The sequence below is a fragment of the Zootoca vivipara genome, chromosome 3 (genome assembly GCF_965207765.1).
Source record: "Zootoca vivipara chromosome 3, rZooViv2.hap1.1, whole genome shotgun sequence".
Taxonomy (NCBI): domain Eukaryota; kingdom Metazoa; phylum Chordata; class Lepidosauria; order Squamata; family Lacertidae; genus Zootoca; species Zootoca vivipara.
Genome location: NC_142586.1, coordinates 8,479,549 through 8,502,275, shown reverse-complemented (window position 1 = coordinate 8,502,275; position 22,727 = coordinate 8,479,549). Strand labels below are relative to the sequence as shown.

Genomic DNA, 22,727 nt, shown 5'->3' with positions numbered 1-22,727 from the left:
CACGATAAGTCAAATGCTATTAGCATTTCCCTATTTGCTTTGAAGCAGTTCTCTCTGTCATTTTCACATTTTCACAGTAAGGGTTCTCTGAAGAAATCTGTTCCTCTGTGCCATATCAGTATTTTAAATTACTTTTCTGTTGTCATAATCAAATAAATAATCTTCCTAACATTTCAACTCGAGGACTCAGAAAATAAGAGTGGTTTGGATTTTTAAAATACTTTACAGTCAGCAGAGGGAGCTCTAAGTGTTCCTTTGTAGGTCTTTCAAGACATTTGGGGTTTTTTTTGGGGGGGTAGATTTTTCTGCAGTTACATTTTTAAAGTTGCCATCTCTACTAAGGCTTAGAAAGCAAAATTCTTGTCATGCAGATCCAGACTCTCGGGTGCTTTGATGCATCTGACTATAACAAATGAGGTAAGTTTATATTTTTCACTTAAAGCCTTCTGCTGCATTTTATACACACACACACTCCTGCAACAATTCAGTGTTAGTTTTATCTATTTAATGATTGCATTCTTTTTTTCCTTGCCAGCTTAAATAAACATTAATGGAAGTGATTGGGGGGGGGGACAACACAAATCTGTACATTAAACAAGATGCAAGTTCTTCTAAAACTGCTAGCTCGTTTTCAAAGCTAAGCAGGTTCTGGTCCGGTTTCAAGTTGGATTGGGGACTGTGTGTTGAAGCTCCAGCATTGTAGGGGGTTTGGCTCGATGACCCTCGGGGCCCCTTCCAGCTCTACAATTCTCTGATTCTGTTATTCAACATGTACCCCTCTTGTAGCTATCCCTGAGGGCTAAATTATACAGTCGGCAGCAGACCCAGCTCTGCCAGCCTTGATTTCTACTGACCAGTGACAGGTGAGAAGGACATAATCTGTAGCAGAGAAGCAGCAGACAGGTATTTTACCTTTCCATCATCTGTTAATTCTCCCATTGCAACTCCCTCCCTCCCACAACTTTCTTCCCAGCCAAGGTTTATTGCCTTAAATCTTATTAAGCTTGTTAAATGTGGCTCCTTCTATTATGGTGCTGCACTGACATTATTCATGAGCCCCTTCAGACAAGTGGGTTCCCCCCCCCCCGGGACATATTTTTGGAACATGTAATTGACACTATATTAGTGCTTTAGTGGTCGATTTATACAGAACCAACCAAGCACCGTTCTGCTTTATTTGTCTTTCTGTGATGCTTCCCCTGTGTTATCACATTCTTGCTATAGTGCAACAAAAGCATGTGTGGGGTGTGGGTGTGTGATTGAAATATCTATGGTACGAAAAGTTACAGGATTTCTTCAGGAAGCTATGGGACATGTGCCAATGAGGAATGGAGCTGTGTTGCCACCCCCAATGGTTTGCAAGCACAAGTCCTCATGAATGCACAACAAAAAGGACATCTGGAGGAGCCGGTGCTTTATGTATTTAGAGCAGGCATAGGCAAACTCGGCCCTCCAGATGTTTTGGAACTACAACTCCCATCATCCCTAGCTAACAGGACCAATGGTCAGGGATGATGGGAGTTGTAATCCTAAAACATCTGGAGGGCCGAGTTTGCCTATGCCTGATTTAGGGCGTTTATGCCCTTCCCCTTTAGCAAAAAAAAAGGCTCTCAGAGCAAATTACAATAACCCCTGCCCTTACAATGGGAGGGAGGAGGAAAAAGACACAAAACACTCTTGCACCAAAGCCCTTTCAAGATCTGTACTTTGAGAAATCATCTTCACTGCTTTGAGAATTTGCTTCTGTCAGGAGGTGAGGCAAACGTCTCCCGGCGGTATCCACTATGGTATTAGGGCATGGAGAAAGACCACTTTCCAGCTCAGAATTAAGCAATATGGCAATGACTAATGAGGTGCTTGGAGTCTTAAATCCAGATCTAGGGTTGCCAACGTTTTTTTGCTGCTGGGCTTCTGTCTGTTCCCTTTAATGCCTGTGCACCAAGCAGGAATTCAACAGGAGTTAGGCTTCTCATTGCCCCTGATAGGAAATGGTGCTAGGTTTCTGCCTGTTACTTAGCTGCTGGAGGCAAGGAAGCTATGCCAGTGAAAGAAGCGGCAATCTAGCTTTCCCATATGGCAGGGAAAGTGGTTTTTGAGCTCCCTCTCAAGGATTTAAAAAGGTGGGGTTCCCCTTGGTCACATAGATGGGCAGCAGAGGGGTGTGGCTTATGCACCCCCCCATATTTATTTGTGAGTCTCAAGTCATTTTACATAAAAAACAACAAAAAGTAGATTTAAAAACAGGAGGGAAAAATGACTAAATATAAGTTTAAAAAACAATACGGAATAAACACTGAAGGCAGAGACATTTTCACCCAGCTGGAAAAGCTTGTTTTTAAAAAAGCCTTTAAATGGTTTCTGAAAAGTACAAATAGTACGGTAGTTGTCTCTCAACAGAGGTGCTGTTTCACAATATATATAGGTGTGTACATGCTTTTTGCCACTGATATTTTAGCTACGTAATTGTGGCCAAAAAACTGCCACGTTTAATACCAAACCTGCTTCGTGTCAAGAGGAATATTTTTTCCACACTGAACTCAACCTTGATTTATTAAAAACATTTGTCAGGTGAAAAAAGGAAACACCGGGATTAGTGTCAGGCCTCACCAAAAGTCAGGTGCCTGGCAGTCAGATTCCAGGACCTGGAGGAACTGGCTATCAGTCTAAGACAGGCATCCCCAAACTGCGGCCCTCCAGATGTTTTGGCCTACATCTCCCTAGCTAACAGGATCAGTGGTCAGGGAAGATGGGAATTGTAGTCCAAAACATCTGGAGGGACAAAGTTTGGGGGTGCCTGGTCTAAGAGGACCATAAGTGAGTATGTGGTCCAAAATACCCAAGGCTCAAGATCTAAGGCAGAAGTAAACAGGAGGGAGGTAGGAGTTTAAACAGTCTCCCCTCTCCAGAGATATGTGGTTCTGAAAGAGGAGCAAGCTCTGAGCCTAAGGCTTTTTAGGCTCTGGTTCACAGGCATTGGCGCTTTAAGTCAGTTGGCTGCTGAGATAGGCTGGTACTGCAATATTCTGGATCTCTAGTCTGAGATCCTCGGCATGGATCCATCAGAATTACTTAGTCTAGGACTCTGGTTTAAGTCAGTTAGGATGCTCCATATCTTAAACATCTGTGATAATTGTTTACAAAGGAAGATTTGGGCACCTTGTATTATTGCCAAACTCCTCTAATCTCTAAATTAAGATAAAATAGAAAAATTCCTTCCAGTAGCACCTTAGAGACCAACTAAGTTTGTCATTGGTATGAGCTTTTGTGTGCATGAAGAGGTGTGCATGCACATGAAAGCTCATACCAATGACAAGGTGCTAAGGTGCTACTGGAAGGATTTTTTTTTCTTGTTTCGACTACGTCAGACCAACATGGCTACCTACCTGTAACTAAATTAAGATACTTTGCCTAAATCCAAATTGGTTTAATTTATATCTTGCTTGATTTCCGTTTTATGTTCTTTTAATTTGTTGAAAACTACCATCTGATGTTTTGTTCTTAAACTCATACCAGATAGCAGACTGCTCCTTCCATATTTTATTATTTCCAACCTTCAAGACCTTTTTTTAAAAAGCAGGATCCAGAGAGGAGTGTCCTTTTAACTTCACACTTGGTTCTGAGGTCAGTGAAATTGCTGTTTTTCTGAAGCCTTCCCAGTTTTTTAAGCCCCTGAGCTGATGAGACATGGGTGTAGCCAGGATTTTTGTTAGGGGGCAGGGACAGCCAAAATTGTTGAGCTTTGGGTGGGGGCAGACTTCTGGGGGGGGGAAGAATCTCAGTTAATTTAATACTTTCAATGCTTTTCACTAATTTTTGTGGATCTTTGGGCAACTGCCCGCCCCCGCCCTGGTACGCCCATGTGACTAGGACTTTTCATTCAAACTTTTTCTAATGGGGGGGTAAACATATTTTATTAACCCACGTTGCAGCCGGAAGAATGAGTGTGAATGCTAGAAGTTTTGTCCTAAACTAATACAAATTAACCTTTATTATAAAATAGTTGCGAAGGAACTAACTGTAGACTGAGGCTTGCCTATTCCTAGAAGAGGGAGTGTATTTGGCAGGTCCTGAGTCCAGGGCTTCCAGAATCTCAGGGGCCATTTCAAAAAGAACAAAATGTTCTTAGTTTGTTGTGGCAACTGTGTTTTTTTCTTTACAACAGAAATAACTTCCTTCACTCTCTCCTTGTAGCCTTCTCTTTCTCCTCTGTCCTTGTAGTTCCTGCTTTACTTTTGTTGCACATCTAAAAATGTAGTGTGCATAGGATACACACATTTGCAATCAGGTGTTAGATACTTAGAATTTGCAGCCTAAGTGAAGTAAGTCTAAACAGAAGCAAGTCCTATTGAATTCAATTGGACTTAGTCCCAGGTAGGGATGCAATGATTTGTCAATTTTGGTTTCTCATGGTTTTCTTTTTCCAGTCTTAAATTCAATTCTCCACATTTTGCAGCAGTTTACTTTTTTAAACAAAGAAAAATCCTCATGAAAACCACCAGTATTTGTGTCGGTTTTGAACAATATATACTTTTTGCTTAACATACTTATTTTTGCAAGCAGTTTCCCATAATATAATGCACTGGCTGGCCTGGCCACGTGTTGCTGTGGCTCAGTCTGTTAAATGGACCCTCAGAGTCCCCCTTCAGAGTCCCCCTTCATTTTGTTGAAATGTTTTATGCATGTTCTGTTTACACAGGCTCATCCCTGTGACTCCCCCCACCCTGTCCCGACCCATGAGGCATGCCGCCCCCTCCTCCCCCCATCCCCGGCTCATCCCTGTGATTGGCCCCACCCTGTCCCGATCCATGACCTATCCCGCCCCCTCCTCTGCCCATCCCCTACCTCCACTCGGCCCAGTGTGGAAAGCTGAGCTGAGATGCTGTGGAGAGGGAAGCTTTCCTAGGTGCAGTACCAGTGTAGCCGTTGCTAGAGGGTGCTATTTTGCAACCTCTCCTGTGCTCCCAGCATGCACTTTCATCTGAGTTGTGAGTTCTGGAACATGTGGTTTTTGGGTTTTACCTGGCCCAGGTACAACATCTGTCTATGCAAATGGTATGGGGATACCTCTAATATACCTGCTTTTGTAAACATTGCTTTGAGAATTCCAACACAAAATTTGGGTAAGTGTGCATTTTGAAGGATACCGGTAGCTATGTTTCAGTTCGCATATTGCTTCAGAAAAAAAGTATAACGACAATAGGGAAGGGATAGACGACACATGATTGTCATAACATAAAACAAGATGCCATTTTCCCCTCCAGCTCTATAAAATGAATGCAATGATGATTCGCTGGCTGCTGCTTCTACTCCTGAAACCCTTTTGTTCTCCTGCACCTCGGCTTCTGGTATGTAGCAGCTTGTTCATTTATTTACTAATCAGAATTTTAAAATATTGCGCCTTCCAGAACAAAATCCCGTCGCAAGGCGGCATCCAGAAAAAGACTACAAAACTTGTCAGATCAACACTTTTAAAATCTACAAAGGAGTGGTAAAACATCGTTAAAACACAGCAGCAAATGAAGAGAAGATCAAAATCAAAGCAAATCCTAAATAAACGCTGTGAACTTGCCATTCTTCATCACAACATTTACAGCTGTTGGGTTCATATCTTTTTTTTTTTCCTGGCTCTGGCTAGTTCACCAGCTACAGCCACTCCTGGACGTGAATAGCCTGGCCACAGTTATCCACACCTCTATTAACCTTATGACTGCAGTACTGCAGTGCTGTCTCTGTAGGGATACCCTTGAAGACAGTAGAAACTGCAGGTGGTGTAAAATACAGCTGCCAGGCTTTTAAATGGGGCAATAAGGCGGGGTTGTATATGACAGGTCCTTGGAGACCTGCACTGGCTGCCCGTTTGTCGCCAGGCCCAATTCAAAGTGTTGGTACTGGTATGGTATAAACCCAGCACCCTGGACCCTGTGTTGTGCAGTGTTAAATTTGGACTGCAAACTTTCTCCCTCTAAGGAGGGCACTCCTGATAAATCCTGAGAAATCTCCCCACCCCCGAGAAATATACAGGGAAAACTATAGAACACAACAACCAGGGCCGGATTGAGGTTTGATGAGGCCCTAAGCTACTGAAGGTAATGGGGCCCTTTATATGTCCAGCTGTCCTTTGTCAACAACAAACTGTTGTTATTTTTTGTGTTGAATATATGCTATATGGTAATTTATGGACCTAACAGGTATCTTAAAGCCATTTGCGCATGTTGCCATGCAACCAGTCCATGCAGAATGTAGGCACCCTATATACAGAAATGAGCAAACCAGTGATATTTTAGGGAGCAGGCTAGCAGGTGGGGCCCATTACTTACATCATAGGAGCCTACACAATACAAAACACTGTTGCTGTATGTAGGTTTCATTTTATTTGTTTTTTATCTTGTATTTTGGAAATATACATAGCTTTATTCCCTTTAGATTTTTTGGGGGGCCCCAAGAGAGTGGGGCCCTAAGCTATAATGTTTAAAGCTTATACTAGGGTTACCAGATGTCCCCGTTTCCCGGGGACAGTCCCTGGATTTGCGAATAAGTCCCCGGACAAATTCCATCCCCGGATTGTCCCCAGATTTCAACTAATGTCCCCGGGAAACGCAGCAGCAGCAGCAGTCTCAGCAGACCGGAACAGTTGACTCTGGCTGGCTTCAGGAGCTGCTCAGAAGTCCCCATATGATTGTGGTGCAGGGGCTCTAAGATGCAGCTTCCAGACTGCCACCACCTTCCCCGATCCCAGCAACTAAGCTGTGAAGGGAGGCTTCATGCTGCCTATCAGAGCAGCCTCCCCCTCCCAACTTCTACTTGCGTGCAAGCAGGAGCGGAGGGGGGGAAATCGCTCAGCTGTGAAGGGAGACTTCATAGGAGGGGGCAGGGATCTCTCAGTTAGGCAATGGGAAGCCTCCCTTCCCAGCTGAGGGATCCCCGCCCCCTCCTGCTTGCATGCAAGTAGGAATGGGGTTGGGGTTGCTCCGATGGGAAAGGAGGCATCGTGCTGTCTGAGCCTCGCCGCCGCCGCCGCTCTCGGCCCTCCTCCGCCTTCCATGCCTGACCCACCGCATACCACTTCCCCACCACCACCAAAGAACCAACAACTCAGGGGCTGCCCAGGCTCATGGAGAAAGGAGATAGAAGCCTCGGAGGAAGGGGAAATGTGGCGGTTAAGGTCAAGGCGGTGGCCGCCCCTCTGCCACCACCACCACTGCAGCACCAACGTCCCAAATGTGTAGTAATTAATTAATTAATTAATTAGAGTGTCCCCGGATTCATTGAAAAAAAATCTAGTAACCTTAGCTTGTACGTAAATCCGGCACTGACCAAGCAATACCTTCCACTGCAGTTGCATAAAAGGGAATGGCAATTTCCTTCTCACTTTCAGGAAAGGGATGACTGCCTGGTAGAAAACGGCAGACTACAGCAGAAGCTAAAAACACTCCAAGATTTATCCCAGCTATATGCACTGCAGCTGAAAGACCTCCTGGGGAACAACTACCACAGACAAAAGAGCAAGGTTTTCTCTGCCATGAGGACCACACAGCTGGACATGCTTTTGCCCTCAACGAGTGGAAGTCTCTTAGTCTATAACCAAGGTAGATTAAATTTGTGGCAAGGTCTCTTCTTCCGAAAGGCTTGAGTGTTGTTGTTTTTTAATCTTTGAGATAAACATGCTCTTTACCTCCAGTCCCCTTCTTGTGTTTGCGTGTTTTCAGTCCTAAATCTGTTGCCATCCTACCTCCATCTTGCATTGCTTTGCCTAGATTGCGCAATGGTATTTAACAGCGGAAAGATGGAGAGTGGATACTACCGAATTAGGCCTAGAGCAGACAGAGAACCTTTCCTTGCCTTCTGTGACATGTCAGACGGAGGAGGGTGGACTGTGATTCAACGGCGCAGAAACGGAAAGGAGAATTTCTACAGGTACGTCGCTGAGTGCAGTTAACAGCACACACAATGGTTTCCTTTTTATATCATTTTTATTAAATTTTCTGTTTTACAATTTAAAGTACTCATTTAAACATCCTTAAAATATCAATGACCTCCCTTCTTCTCTTTCCATGGTACATTTTGTATACAGTATCATAAATCCCTGCATATTTTACAAAAACTATACCATTCAGTATTCCATTATTGCATCCATCAAAACTTATTTACATGGTTGAATTTATCTTAAAGCTGCCAACGTTTTCAGGTGTACACAGTTTCCCCCCCCATATATTCCAATCTATGTTCTTCCTGTTCTCTTGTATTTTATGTCAAGTCTACAAGCTGGGCGTATTCTGTCAACTTAAGTTGCCATTCTTCTTTGGTTGGGACCTCGCTCATTTTCCATTTTGGGGCTAACAAAACACAGGCTGCAGTAGTAGCATACATAAATAACATTTTTTTTTACACCTGGGAATTTAAGTCTGAATTATCCCCAACAAAAAGGACTATGGTTTTTTTGGGGGGGGGAAGTACTTTAAAACATTTTTTTCAATTCATTATGGATTATTTCCCAATACTCTTTTACCCTTTCACAAGTCTACCACATGTGAAAAAAATGTTCCCTCCACCTCTTTGCATCTCCAGCACTTAACCTTATTCCGTGGACAGGTGGAGCCCCCCCCCAACCCCAGGCGATCCCCGAGCGGAATAATGACTCAAGACAACATGCTATGGGATTAAAATTGGCCACAACTTTATTAAGTTTCAGATGTAGGGAGACCTTGGCTCAGGCATTGGGCGTTTATCCTTCCCAGTCCCCAGCCGGGGATCTGGGAGACTTCAGGGTTATCCAGAATGTGTGGGGATTGGGCTGGCTCTGGAGAACATAAGTTCAAGCAGAGCCTGCCCCCCCGTTTCGCCGTCGCCGCAGGGGAGAGCAATGACAACCTCTCGGCGTACGGCCAATGCCTCCCCTCAAAACCTCTTTAACGGGGAACCCTGGGATCCCGTCACAAGGGGAGCGTGGGTCACCTCTTCATGCCCTTCCCATTTAGGAAGATAGACTAAAGGATTCCGCCCAAGGCCTGGAATCGCCAAAGTTGTGGCGTTTTGCTATGGGAAAGGCAAAACCTGACAATGCAGGAAAATTCCTTTCCGGCCCTTGGAGAAGAGGTTAACCTGCAAAAGACGACTTAACTGAGGGAGGGCAGGGTGGGAGAAGCTCTGGAGCCAACTGACGCTTTGCAGTAAGATTCACCTTCTGTTGTGTGGGCAGGGCGGTCCCGCCCCCCGCCTGGCCGATTCCCCTGGCAATGCCTCTCCAGGTGATTGGCTGAGGGCGATTGGCTGAGTTAGGGGGAGACCTCCAGGTATCCAGCCTGGGGAGGGTGAAGCCAGCCCGTACTACCGGGATTGGGGGGTGGGGCCTACAGGCAACCACGCAAAAGGTGGTCATTGCTGAGAATAAGAGACCATGACCTACAAAATAGGATGGTGCACCTTCCTCTCTCATTGTTGTTAAAGTGCGGCACTCACTGTAACAACTTCATGGTGAGTACCAGCACCTATTTTTCTAGGGAAAAAAGCACTGCGAACAGGTATGTGCAAATGTTTTGAGTTGAACCAAAGTCAATTTGTTGCCTCTTAATGCCTTGTAACACTTTGGAAAAGCACATTAGATAGCCAACCTGGCACCCTCCAGATACAGCTGAATGGCCAACCTTGACATGTGTGTCTCTCCTCCTTGCAGAAATTGGGATGATTACAAAGAAGGGTTTGGACAGTTCCAGAGCAAAGGTGATGAGTATTGGCTGGGTAATGATAAAATACATGATCTACTACTTGAAGGTAAGGATCCTCGTTCCGCCTTGATGCATTTTTATGAAGTCATTTTAACCCGAATAAACTAACTTCCCCTATCAGCCAATGAAGAGGGGAAGATCTTCCAATCTCTTCACTGCTTTCTTCCATCTTGATAGAGCCCAAAAGATTGCATTTGAGCTAAATTAGATGTGATGGTAGAGGTACATTTAGTGTCTCTTGTTGTCCTTAAACAAAGCAAACAAAACAAAAAAGTTTTAGGGTATTTTGAAACATGGGATGGGGCAAGAGGGGTGCTTCATGCCTTCTCCTTGGACTGTGCAAATGGGATGATTACAAAGAAGGGTTTGGACAGTTCCAGAGCAAGGGTGATGAGTATTGGCTGGGTAATGATAAAATACATGATCTACTACTTGAAGGTAAGGATCCTCATTCTGCCTAGATGTTCTGCCTAGGTGCACCCAACACACATAAACTGTTTTTCTCTGCGTATCATTTGGTTACAGTGATGTGACCTGCATATAGTCTGAAGGCACAAATAAATTCTTGCATTTCATTCGCAATACCGTGTGTTGGACCCAAGGGAGTTCACCATGACACTGTTTATGTTGCAGGAGAAAAATCATTGAAAATTGACCTGATGGACTGGAATGGGGAGAGACGATATGCAATTTATGATAATTTCCAGATCAAGAATGAGAGTGTGAGTCATTGGAGCATAAAATACATTTATCATGTGGATAATAACCCCGGAACTTATGTGGGGTTTACAACCTAGGGATCAAACCTAAATCCAAAATTGCATATAGTCAAAACACATTGGGTTCAATGGCTGGTGGGATTGCCAGAGTCTTTTTCCCCAGTATGCCTGGCCCCTTTCCGCCCCATTTTGAAATTTATTTTATTTGTGAATGTGTAGAGCTAAATGCTCACAAGTTAAATGCACATAAGTTGCAGGCTTACTGTGTTAGCATAGCAGGATAGAAGCTGGGGGAGAATATGCATACTTAAGTTAAAGATCTCATGGATATAAGAACCAGAAGATTTTAAGACAGCATCACTCAATTTTGGCTGCAAATCAGGGAGCTTGTACACATATGAAAACTAAAAGCAAGAGTCTTATTTATTAAGTCAACATCTATCATGTCCATCTATTCATCTATTCATGTCCATCTATCCATCTATTGCATGTATTTACAAGTCTCCTGTTACCAGTCAACAAACATGATATCCAGCAACCACATATCAACACAATCTGTGCACAACTGGAAAAAAGGAAATGCCGTGGTGCAGAGCACTTAAAACCAGAAAATTAATCCATGATGTGCATTATATCATGAAGGCATTAACTATGTAAAAGTTGTGCAGAAAACATCTGCCTATTTTAGAGATGGGAACGTTAACACTTAAGAAATTAGAGGTGTAAAAAGGATTTATTTTTGTTATAGAAAAGCTGGAGAGATTATAACACAGTCTCCTCTTTTTCTCCGAATCCCAGATGGAGGGGACAAACAACAGATAGGTTCTTTGAGACTTTCATGATGAAAAGATGAACCATTCTGCTGACTCACAATTTGGGTTAACTGGCTACCTATACCTGACACTTAATAACATTTGTTTCTGTGGCTTTCCTTCAGAATAATTACCAGATGGGCTTTGGCACCTTTTCTGGGACTGCTGGGGATGCTTTGTCTGGAGGGAGCAACTTTGAGAGCCAGTGGTCTGCATCGCTCAATGGGATGTCATTCTCTGCTCCTGACAGGGACAATGACAGGTTCCTAACAGGGAGCTGTGCAGAAGAGAATAAATGTGGCTGGTGGTTTAACAGGTGAGTTGAGGGATGACTTAACCAGCCCTCTGAAAACCAAACAAGGACCTGCCACGTCTAAGCAGTTCTTCCTTCCTTTGGAAGGACTTGTGAATCTGCTCTGGATCTTGGTCTGTCAGAGTCAGAGATAAATATGTGCATTACTAATTATGGCAAGCCAGTACAGTACTGAGTTATACTAGGGGACACATCGCAGGTTCAAATCCCCAACTTAGCTATGAAATCATCACTTTTCAGCCTAACCTACCTCACAGGATTGTTTGTGAGGGTGTAATAGGTGGGGAAGGGACGCGAGTGGTGCTGTGGGTTAAACCACAGAGCCTAGGGCTTGCCGATCAGAAGGTTGGTGGTTTGAATCCCCGCGACAGGGCGAGCTCCCATTGCTCGGTCCCTGCTCCTGCCCACCTAGCAGTTTGAAAGCACGTCAAAGTGCAAGTAGGTAAATAGGTACCACTCCAGCGGGAAGGTAAGCAGCGTTTCCGTGCACTGCTCTGGTTCGCCAGAAGCGGCTTAGTCATGAAGGCCACATGACCCAGAAAAACTGTCTGCGGACAAACGCCAGCTCCCTCGGCCAATAAAGTGAGATGAGCGTCGCAACCCCAGAGTCCTCAGCGACTGGACCTAATGGTCAGGGGTCCCTTTACCTTTAATAGGTGGGGAAGACCCATGTATGGCAACTTGAGCTTCTAGGAGAAAAGGCAGGAGGCCAATACAATGAATAAATCCACACAAACCTTTATGGTTATCAACATCTTTAGAAAAAATGACTGCTACTTAAAGGGATGCAAATGTCAACAAATGTTATTCACCTTTAAAAAACTGTACATGAGAATTATACTTTCATCCAGTGCTTTTCTTCTAAAAAATGTTTAGGGGTACTCTCATTTTCCTACTCATATTGAAATAAAGGTAAAGGTACCCCTGACCATTAGGTCCAGTTGCGGACGACTCTGGGGTTGCGCGCTCATCTCACGTTATTGGCCGAGGGAGCCGGCGTGTAGCTTCCAGGTCATGTGGCCAGCATGACTAAGCCGCTACTGGCGAACCACAGCAGCACACTGAAATGCCGTTTACCTTCCCGCCGGAGCAGTACCTATTTATCTACTTGCACTTTGACGTGCTTTCGAACTGCTAGGTTGGCAGGAGCTGGGACCGAACAACGGGAGCTCACCCCGTCGCGGGGATTCGAACCGCAGACCTTCTGATTGGCAAGCCGAAGGCTCAGTGGTTTAGACCACAGCGCCACCTGCGTCCCCTCATATTGAAATACTGCCCCTCAATGAGGCCAAACTTAGATTCACAAAATGTTTAGGGGTATGCGTACTCCTGCGTACCCCCAGAAAAAAAACACTGCTTTCACCCTTCATTAAAACGGTGTGTGTGTGTGTGTGTGTGTGTGTGTGTGTGTGTGTGTGTGTGAACACAGCATTTGCTTCTCCTCCACTGAGTTGAGCAGTGCTCTGGGTTACTTTTCCACCTTGCCCTCACCCAACTTTTCAGACTTTTAAATCACAGAATCGCAGATTTGTAGAGTTGGAAGGAACCACGAGGGCTATCCAGTTCAACTCCCGGCAATGCAGGAATATTTTACCCAATGTGGGAAATGCAGCACGCTTTAACTAAATATCAATTAATAGACAGATACAGTAATTGCCCGTTAGCCTGTGACTTCTGCTTTGAACTTTTCACTATTTCCCCAGCCAACTTGATGTTTCTCTTAACTGGTAGAATGCCAGTGTTGTATGGTGGTTAAGAGTGTTGGGCTAGAACCAGGGAGAGGCCAGGATTCAAATCCCCCCTCACTCAGCCATGAAGATCATGGGATGGCCTTGGACCAGTCACATCTCTCAAACGTAATTTATCTTACAAAGCTGGTGTGAGGACAAAATGGAGATGGGGGACCATGTGTGCCACTTTCCGATCCTTGGAGGAAAGTAGGCATATACACGTAATGATCAAAATTAATGGGAAGAGCATTTGGTCAAGAAAATGCAAGCAAAGCCAGCACAAATATAAAAACAAAGCACATTTTATATAGTTCTTACAATGGGAGGAAATTGTGGGTTTTACATAAGAGGACAAGTTGAGTGGGGACTTTTAAAGTACAGTGGTACCTCTAGTTACTGTACATCATAAATTTAATTGGCTCTTAGCTTAGCAAAGCAGAAGGTATTATCTTAATTGCAGATTTCCATAATAAAGTCTTGTTAGCTTTATGCATTAGGGCCGTTCTCTTGCACTTGATTAACCTCTCCTTTTCCCCTCTCTTCCACTTCCGCAAGATGCCATGCAGCAAATCTCAACGGGCAATATCACAAAAATGGGAAATACTCTGGCCCCTTGGACAACGGAGTGGTTTGGTCAACATGGCGGGGGCCGTGGTATTCCCTGAAACTCACAGCCATGAAAATCAGGCCTTCGTCCTTTGTGGATGGAGAGAGTGGAGATGGAGAAGCCAACTAACACGCCCCAAGTATGCATTTGAGGAAAAGAAAAATATGGCAGATTTGAGGGGTTTATATATATACTGTCTTCAACCTAAGTCAGCTTATTCACAACAATGAGGCAGAGGGCCTTCTCGGTAGTGGCACCTTCCCTGTCGAACCACCTTCCCTTCAGATGTCAAGGAAATAAACAACTACTGTACAGTATCTGACTTTTGGAAGACATCTGAAGGCAGCCCTGTTTAGGGAAGCTTTTAATGTTTGATGTTTATCGTGTTTTTACTATTTTGCTGGGAGCTGTCCAGAGTGGCTGGGGAAACCTAGCCAGATGGGTGGGATATAAATAATAATATTGTTGTTGTTGTTATAACAAGTGACAAGAGCTGGAACTGGGCCACTTCTGCTGTTCTTCCAGGAAATAAGCCATGCTCAAAGCTGTGGTTTTCATGTTACATTTCCCCATGTTTAGAAATAAATACAGACTGAAGTGGATTGCCGAGAGGTGGGAGGTCTGGGTCAATCTGGCCTGGGAAGGAAGGAAGGATTCACTCCAGGAAAAAGGAGCCCCCTCACCTTGTTTTGAAAAAACTGGCAAGCAGGTGAGATGTCTAGGTAGGGAGCCTGTTAGGGAAAACAACTGGATTCTGCAAGCCCTTTCTTTTACTTTCCATACAGTGGTGCCTTGCTTAACAAATGCCCTGCTTAACGAAATTTCCGCTTAACGAAAGGTTTTTTCTAGCAGAGGTTGCCTCGCTAGACAAATTCGTTTTATGAAAAATTCATCTAGCGAATCGCAGTTTCCCATAGGAATGCATTGAAATTCAATTAATGCGTTCCTATGGGCAAAAAAAATTCAAAAAAAATTCAATGCATTCCTATGGGATTCGCTAGACGAATTTTTCGTTATAAGAAAAGACCCGTGGAATGAATTAAATTCGTCTAGCGAGGCTCCACTGTATTCATGTTTTTTCCTCTGTAACTCAAAACTTTTGCAATACTCTGATTTACTGCAAAGAATGATCCATTTTGTGATACAAAACAGAAAAGGGGTAGGGGGGTAAAAGTTCAAGTGGTTAAGGGGGAGGGTCTCTGTAAATCAAACTTGCAAGAATGTAATTAAGTCAATTTTTTGTTCACTGTATGAAGCCCACCAGAACATATCCAGTGAATGGCAGAAACCAGTTTTGTTATACAGTAATGGTAAAACCTGTTGGAAAATGCCGTTTTCTTGTGTTGGCAGTAACTAGGCATATCCTAGCCTGCTATCCTCTGATTATAGGATGCACATCCTGTTCTTCTATATTGTATTTGAGCCCACCTCTTAATTTGCCTTTTGTCTCCAATTTATTGGACATAAGCACTCTTATGTCAAGAATGCTTTGATGGTGTTTCCTGCTTGGCAGGGGGTTGGACTGGATGGCCCTTGTGGTCTCTTCCAACTCTATGATTCTATGATTCTATTTCTCAAGGTGAAGGGAGGGGAGTGGTGAGCCTTGACTGACTCCTAATAAAGCACAATGCTTGCTATACTATACATTTTCACATATCCTTTTTTTTTAATTGAGTAAATGAAAACATGCTTTTACAATTCTAATAAAAGCCTATGAGTGCTGAGTATAGTCTTGGGGCCAGCTGTCTCAGGCTTCTGCTAAAATGCAAAGACACAGTGAGAACAATTCCCAGGAAATGTGAAAGTGATTAACTGCTTTGCAGAATTTTTTTGGATGAAATGAAGGTGGAAAGATGTCGCTATAACAAAAGACAGCCTATCACATACAATGCAACAAAAATAAAACACTGCTTTATTTTCATCCTTGTCTAAAATTTGTATTAAAGCGTTAAAACCTTTTTGCTTCCGTGTGTATTGTTAGGGCTCTCAGAAGGGAGAAACTTATAAGACAATCAGTCACTACGACACAACGTGCAAAAGCAATCCCAAATTGTAAACAGGGTAGAACTGATTGAGCAGTAGCTTCTTTGGGTATGTAAACGATTCACCTCCTTCTGGGAACCATGTTTTTAAAGGTCATTATTCCCAGAAGCAGAAGATCACTTTGTTACTAGTCATGGAAATTACAACAGGCACTTGCAAGATTTGAAAGCCTATCGGACAGGTATAGCTGCCATGATATAGCGGTTTGTGTAGTAATGGCAACTTAGGTAGGATGAGGGCTGATATAGGCAATGCTAAACTAGATCAATCTATGGTCTTGACTGGCAGCTTCCTTAAGAGATCCAAGTCTCATCTCATGGGTTTCCGAATACTATAAGGCAGGCATGTCACCTTGCCAATGCCATGCCTATTCCCATTCAACTTACAAGAAGGTTTGTGGTCAAATGAGAGGATGGATCCACAAGACGGTAGCTGCTACAATCATGAAGGTGGGGCTGGGTCAACTACTATTGGCAGCACAATTTTTATAGAAAAAGAGGTGCCAGAACTCACCATGAACACTGCCCTCGTTCTCTTAGAATGGCAACGGTACCCACCTGACAGGTGCTGGAACTGAGTTCTGGCTGAAAAAAAGCCCCGACTATTGGTATTCTCACAACTCAGTCCTGTGAACAGCTGTGTCGGGGAAAAGCAGCATGGAGAATCAGGTCCTAAGTTTTGTTTTCAAGAAAGCTCTGAGGTACTTTGAACATGGAAGTCAAACTATGACTGAGTCATACAGGTTCTCAGTGCAGAATAATTTAGTGGAAGCTTATTTATACATGTGGGCATCATTTTCCGCTTGCTGCTCTGAAGTGGTTGAGGAAAGCAGGGGGAGAAGTGCGAAACGAAACAGCTGGGCCTCATTCCCCCACTATGAGATGGAATTTGACTGGCCACCATTCATACTGCTCACAGGTTCTGTCTCACTACAAGACGGCGGCAAGGCGCTCAGAGCACCAAATGGTCAATGCTTAAGGTATTTATTTCACCACCTTCATCGGACGCAAAATACCCAGGCAGGTCAGTCATTTGCTGTTCCAATTCAGCCAGGCCAAAAGAAGTGTTGTCATAGAAGTGGTATTCAGGGTCAGATGGGAAGCTCTGGCACTTGCTCTTTCTGTACCGTGTAGGGCTCAGAGTACCTCCTCTTTGGTGCATATCTTTGAGAGCCACCACATCAGATTCGTTCTTCCAAGCATCCACGCGGCCCAGGGAAGGCCCTCTTACATTTCTCTTCTGCTCTGATCTATCAACGCACAGTGCCTGGGCCACTGGTTGGCGTCTGGTGACCAAGTCTAGTTTCTTCCCTGGGGGTTCCCATTTATGGGGATTGTGTGCTCCATAGGCCATTGATTCAGTGGTTAAAGGAGTACTATAATACAGCTCAAACTCTTCAATGCTCTCACTGGTGCTTTTAGACTTAGGCCGGTGCTCTCCTTCCGGGACACGACTCCACGTTCTGGCTCTGCCACGGTAGAGGTGGGTCTGGCACGGTGTCAGGGTGGACATGCTTCTTTTCCGGAACGGCTTGGCTTTTCTGGTTTCGTGAAAGCTGGCCGTTCTTCTGAACTGCGAACTTCTTGGACAGACCCTCTCCAATGGCTCTCCTTTGTTCTCGAGGTATCTAGGGTGGGCTCTTCTAATGAGGGACTGACAAGGGCTCAAGGCAGGATTTGCCTGAGGCAGCGTAAAATCCGCCCTAGAACAGGGCCTGTCTCCTAAGGATTTGGGGTGGCCAGGGGGGTGCTCCAGAAAAGGAGACTTGATTCTAAACTTGCTTCCAGCTGCTGCCTCCTGGTTCTCTGGGCTCACAGAGCTGTTGAGCACCGTGTCTGTCAAAGGGTTCTGAGAAACGCGATAGACCTTTGTTGTTTCGGTGAGGCCTCTCTTCTTCATTTCCTTCAGCTGCTGTTGTGCAAGGCGGTAGCTGAAAATGGGGGGGATTATTTTCTGAGCTGCGGACTCAAAGCTTTCGCTAGCAGAAGCTTCTCCCCCTCCTTCTTCTGGAGCAAAATAAAGACTTCTCCTGGAGCTCAAGGGCATATCTGGAGGTTCTCCAGAAAGCGAACAAGCAGCTTCTCCCTCAGAAAAGCTCTCTCGCTGCTGTCTCTCATCTTGGCAGATGTTCTCCTCATCGGAGTTCTTCCGGAAGCTGGGCGAGTGGGTAGAGTTGCAGCGCACAGGGGTGCTGCATTTCTGGGTCCTGCAAAGCTTCCTCCATAGGGCGATCAGGACAGTAGCAAAGATGATGGATAAACACAAGGATATGCCTGTGACGGTTACTAGATTATTCCTGGCTTTCTGGCCGTCTTCAGAAGGGTACAGTGGTGTGATGGGTACAGGTCTAGTGGCTGAAATGAAAGAGATAACTTGCTGAACAGATGTCAATTTACAAGGTATTTCCCCAAATACAAAACCCATGAAACAAAGGGCAAGAAATTGTTCTCCATCATTGCCAAGAGTCAGTCGGGGCCTCTAACTAAAAGACTGCCACTTCTAGAGCAGCAAATTGCAGGAGGGCAGGCCTGTGAATGCCACATATAGAGCCAATATTCTTATCGCAAATACCTTGATATTGGATCTATATGATCCAATACTCATACTTTCATTGGCTGCGATGTTGCCTATCATCTTGGTTGCTGCAGCTTGAGTTCACATCATGTCTAGCCTTGATACCTTCCTTCCTTACTACTGCTTGGATTCAGCTCTGCCCAAACTCTGCTCAAACCCTACATCTCCCAGCCTACTTTATTCATTTGTTTGTTCACTCAGTTTGTTAACTGCCCTTGTAAACGGGTTAACTATCCAGGGCAGCGTACAAAAACGAATTTCAACGCAGAAGTTCAACAAAAGCACTTCAGACCTTAATCAATACTGTGTTTCTCATATTTTAAGGCATACCTACAAAATAAGCCATGACAGGGTTTCCAAGGGTTGGTGAAATATAAGGCATACCCCAAAAATAAGCCGTACCGGGTTGTGGTGGGAGGAAAAGGAAGATGCTGCTGCCACGAAGAGGAGCCACGAAGCCTCCAACACGAGGCAGCGGCTTCTCTGGGCTGCCTCAGACGGACGCCCTGCCACCTTCCCCCGCCGCCGCGTCTTGCTGCGAAAAGCCGGCACTGAACGCAACTTCGGAGGTCTCCGAAGTTGCGTTCAGTGCCGGGGGAGGCAGGCAAGATGCGGCGGCGGGGGAAGGTCTTCCCCCGCTGCCGCTTGTCGCCAGCATGGGGCTTGGCAGCGGTGGGGGAAAGGTGCAGGATCGTTCCTTCGCCTTTCCCCCACCCCACCCGACAGAGCCGGATCCGACGAAGCTTCTTGCTGTACCATACGTAATAAAAATAAGACATCCCCTGAAAATAAGCCATGCTGTGTGTTTTTGAGGAAAAATAAATATAAGACGGTGTCTTATAATATGAGAAACACGGTACTTTAAATAGCAACCTGCCCATCACCTTAATGCAACCCCCAGAACAGAACTACACACATGAAGCAGTCCTAGAAGATAAAAATTTACTGGTATATTGCTGAACAGGTAGCAATGCTCATCACATCCTGAGAAAAATGTTCCTTGCGCCTTCATCTTCTGTCTTTTGATCTGAGGAAGCTGCCGGACACAGTCCTTAAGAGTTTGGGGTAGAGGTAGTTTTAGGGTGGTGTGACCAGGGCAGTTGTGCTGAGCGCCCCACTGAAGGGGGCGCCAAAACAATGCTTCAGAATAGCGTGCGAGAGGTGTGGGGGATGAATTTTAGTGTCGTGCAAGGCACCTCTGAAATCTGAGAGCCAAGAGTCTGCCAGGGTTTGGGGGCAAGGCACCATCGGGATACAGATGGGAAAACTTAACCACAGAAGTTCAAGCATCGGCATTCTGCAGGTGTGTATGTCATTCTTAAATGACACCTCCACGTTGCGTGTCTGCCTATGGAACATTTTTAGCTCTACCCGTTGGGTCTTCTTCCTTCACTTCTGCCCTTCCTGAGGTTTCACAAAGACAATCGTCCCCATAATATTGTTGCTGTTTTATTTATTTCTATCCTGCCCTTTCCCCAGGCTTGCTGTGAGTGAGAATGTAATTTCAACATAAAGAGTACGTACTGGAGCATTCCTCCAAGGAGCAGAGAGACGTTTCTTGCTGTCTCCCAGCACAGCCTTGCTTGATAGGGAACGGGAAAGACGCGAGACATTCTCGATAGCGCTCTCGGGTGCCGTCCCCACAAGTCACACTACATGGGCTCCAGGCCTGCCAAAGTCCCCAGGATCCTGTGAGAATACACAAACTCTGCATTACTGGAGGGATATCTTCCATTAAAGAGACAGAAAATTGCTAGCCTTGAAAACGGGTGCATTCAAATCTGACCCTCAGCCTTCTATTAGTAGGCTAGATATTAGTCACTAGATATTAGTAGGCAGATCCAGTCTTTCAATCTCTTACAGGGCGGAAGTTCTCCCGCATGCAAACAGGACTGTAAAATGGGTGCTGGATACAGCAGGAAGTGGGGATAGCAAAGGACCTGGGTGATTCGCTAAGATGCAGATAGCAGTCTTACACGAGGGATGGAGAACCTGCGGCTTTCCAGATGTTGTTGGACTACAACACCCATCACGCTTGGCCAATTTGCCATGCTGGCAGGGGCTGATGGAAGCTGTAGCTTAACAACATCTGAAAGGCCACACAGGCCCTCCATTGCCATTGTACCCAAACTAAATACGGATGGTCACCTGAAGGGCAACACTTTCCAGGCTGAGAGGCCTTTCCAGAAAGTGTGTCTTTGCGGTGAGCTGACCATTCCACCTATCAGATACCCCAGGGCTGGTTGCCAGGGGTAACAGCAATGCCTCTTCCGTCATCTACCCTACACACTGCATGGAAGACAGATGCGGCCAGCCATGTATCGGCAAGTTCCTAACTTTCGTAAGCAAATGAGACCAAAACACCACAGGCAGAACTATTATAGAACACAATACCTCTCAGAAAGTAAGAGTGCTCGTGAGGCACCAGGCACTCTGAGCAACAAACATATTGTGGCCCAACCCTCTGGAGAAGTTAAGTTTTTGCCTTCGACCCCAGCTGCAGTATCCAGCATGTGTCGCAATAGTTCTGGCTTGGAGCTGTGAGGGCGTGACTGACACTGGGAACGTCTAAATTGGATAGAAGTCTCCACCTTGTGGGAAAATGAAGCATTCCGGTTGCAATTTGTCTTTGGTCCAAGGACTAGTTCAGCTGCTCACTTACTGATAACAGCATCAAGCGACAACATCTAAGCAGCAACAGAACAGTGACCTGGAAGCTGGCCACTGTTCTGTCTGTATTATGGGATGCCCTTTCCTCTGCCATACATAAAGCTGCAAACATCAGTTGCTTCGGACGTCTTGCTAAAAATAAAACACAGTGATCTATTAAACATTAAAAGCCTCCCTAAACAGGGCTGCCTTCAGATGTCTTCTAAAAGTCTGGTAGTTGTTTTTCTCTTTGACATCTTTTGACTTTTTTTTTACGCCCATAGGCCTATGCAGTTGTCTAAAATGTCCCTGAATTAGCCAGTCATTTTAGTAATTGATATGCATTGCTTTTAAATGTTTTTAATGCTCTTGTACACTGCCCTGATGTTTTGCAAGAGGATAGATTATAAACACTTGTGACACATAAGATCGGACCCTTTTCATTTGTCTGAATTCTTGTTTTTATATACCCTTGTATTACTCCTTTTTACTCCTTTATTTATTTTTAAAATAAATAAATAAATAAATAAATAAATAAATAAATAAATAAATAAATAAATAAATAAGGGAGGGCCACAGCTCAGTGCTGAGCCGAAGTTTTGTGTGTATTCCAGGTTCAATCCTTCGCATTTCATGTTAGCAATAAAATACCAAGCAGCAGAGTGATCTCTTCCTGAGATCTTGGTGATCCACTGTCAGTCAGAACAGACTGGATGTAAGGCAGATACCTAGGAGCAGTATTAACTAAGTAACTGTGCAAGGATTACTGCTAGTACCGGTACAATGGGATCTTCCCTGTCCCCCCTCTGCATGTGCACCAAAGCCATTCCCAAATCTGAGCTGGAGGGTTGGGAGATATCAGGGGGAGAACGTTTTGTTGCACAAGAGAAATCCTTGCGCTTATGGAACAAGCAGCTTAGATCACTGTTGAATACAACCCTTGGTTCCTAAATTACATAAGCAAATGAGACCACAACACCACAGGTAGAAACTATTATCACCCAATGTCAACTCAAACACAATACTTCTCAGGTAGGGCAATTCACTCATTAAGCTTGCACACATCAAGTGTTAAGAAATTTCGAGCATGTACGTGTGGGAACCAGCCCCAAAGTCAGATGCTATCTCAACACTAGGTCAATACTGCTTCAGCCTCATCTGGACTGAGTTTCATTTGGCCCATGTGCCACATTAGCACTATGCTAAGATTGTACATAATAAAGATGCAGAGGACCTCCATCATTCTGCCTGGACACTGAGGTCCAGCACCGAGGGCCTTCTGGCGGTTCCCTCATTGTGAGAAGCCAAGTTGCAGGGAACTAGGCAGAGGGCCTTCTCGGTGGTGGCGCCTGCCCTGTGGAATGCCCTCCCAACAGATGTCAAAGAGGAAAACAACTACCAGACTTTTAGAAGACATCTGAAGGCAGTCCTGTTTAGGGAGGCTTTTAATGTTTAATAGATTACTGTGTTTTATTTTTCTGTTGGAAGCCGCCCAGAGTGGCTGGGGAAACCCAGCCAGATGGGCGGGGTATAAATGATAAATTATTATTATTATAGA

General features: G+C 44.8%; 2 protein-coding genes across 7 annotated transcripts in view; one reads left to right on the top strand and one right to left on the bottom strand.

The window, feature by feature from the left end:
- Positions 1-272: 272 nt before the first annotated feature.
- LOC118082551 (fibrinogen-like protein 1) lies at positions 273-15,864 on the top strand. 6 transcript variants are annotated; one of them, XM_088667165.1, is made up of 10 exons: positions 290-417; positions 787-903; positions 3,578-3,621; positions 5,262-5,345; positions 7,376-7,586; positions 7,755-7,914; positions 9,671-9,768; positions 10,356-10,444; positions 11,379-11,569; positions 13,852-15,864. In XM_088667165.1, exons 4-10 carry the CDS (start codon positions 5,271-5,273, stop codon positions 14,030-14,032), a joined length of 1,005 nt encoding a protein of 334 aa, XP_088523291.1. In that variant the 5' UTR covers positions 290-417; positions 787-903; positions 3,578-3,621; positions 5,262-5,270; the 3' UTR covers positions 14,033-15,864. The 6 variants fall into 6 exon arrangements, with proteins under 6 accessions (XP_034966110.1, XP_088523291.1, XP_034966111.1 ...); XM_035110220.3 differs by having other exon boundaries at positions 3,514-3,621; XM_088667166.1 differs by lacking the exon at positions 3,578-3,621 and having other exon boundaries at positions 787-863.
- THSD1 (thrombospondin type 1 domain containing 1) overlaps positions 15,793-22,727 on the bottom strand; it is a 20,626-nt gene continuing 13,691 nt past the window's right edge. The window contains exons 4-5 of the mRNA XM_035110226.3: positions 20,045-20,209; positions 15,793-18,300 (exon numbers count right to left, since the gene is read on the bottom strand). Of these exons, the coding sequence (XP_034966117.2) occupies positions 16,898-18,300; positions 20,045-20,209 (1,568 nt within the window). The 3' untranslated portion in view covers positions 15,793-16,897. The remainder of the gene's footprint in view (positions 18,301-20,044; positions 20,210-22,727) is intronic.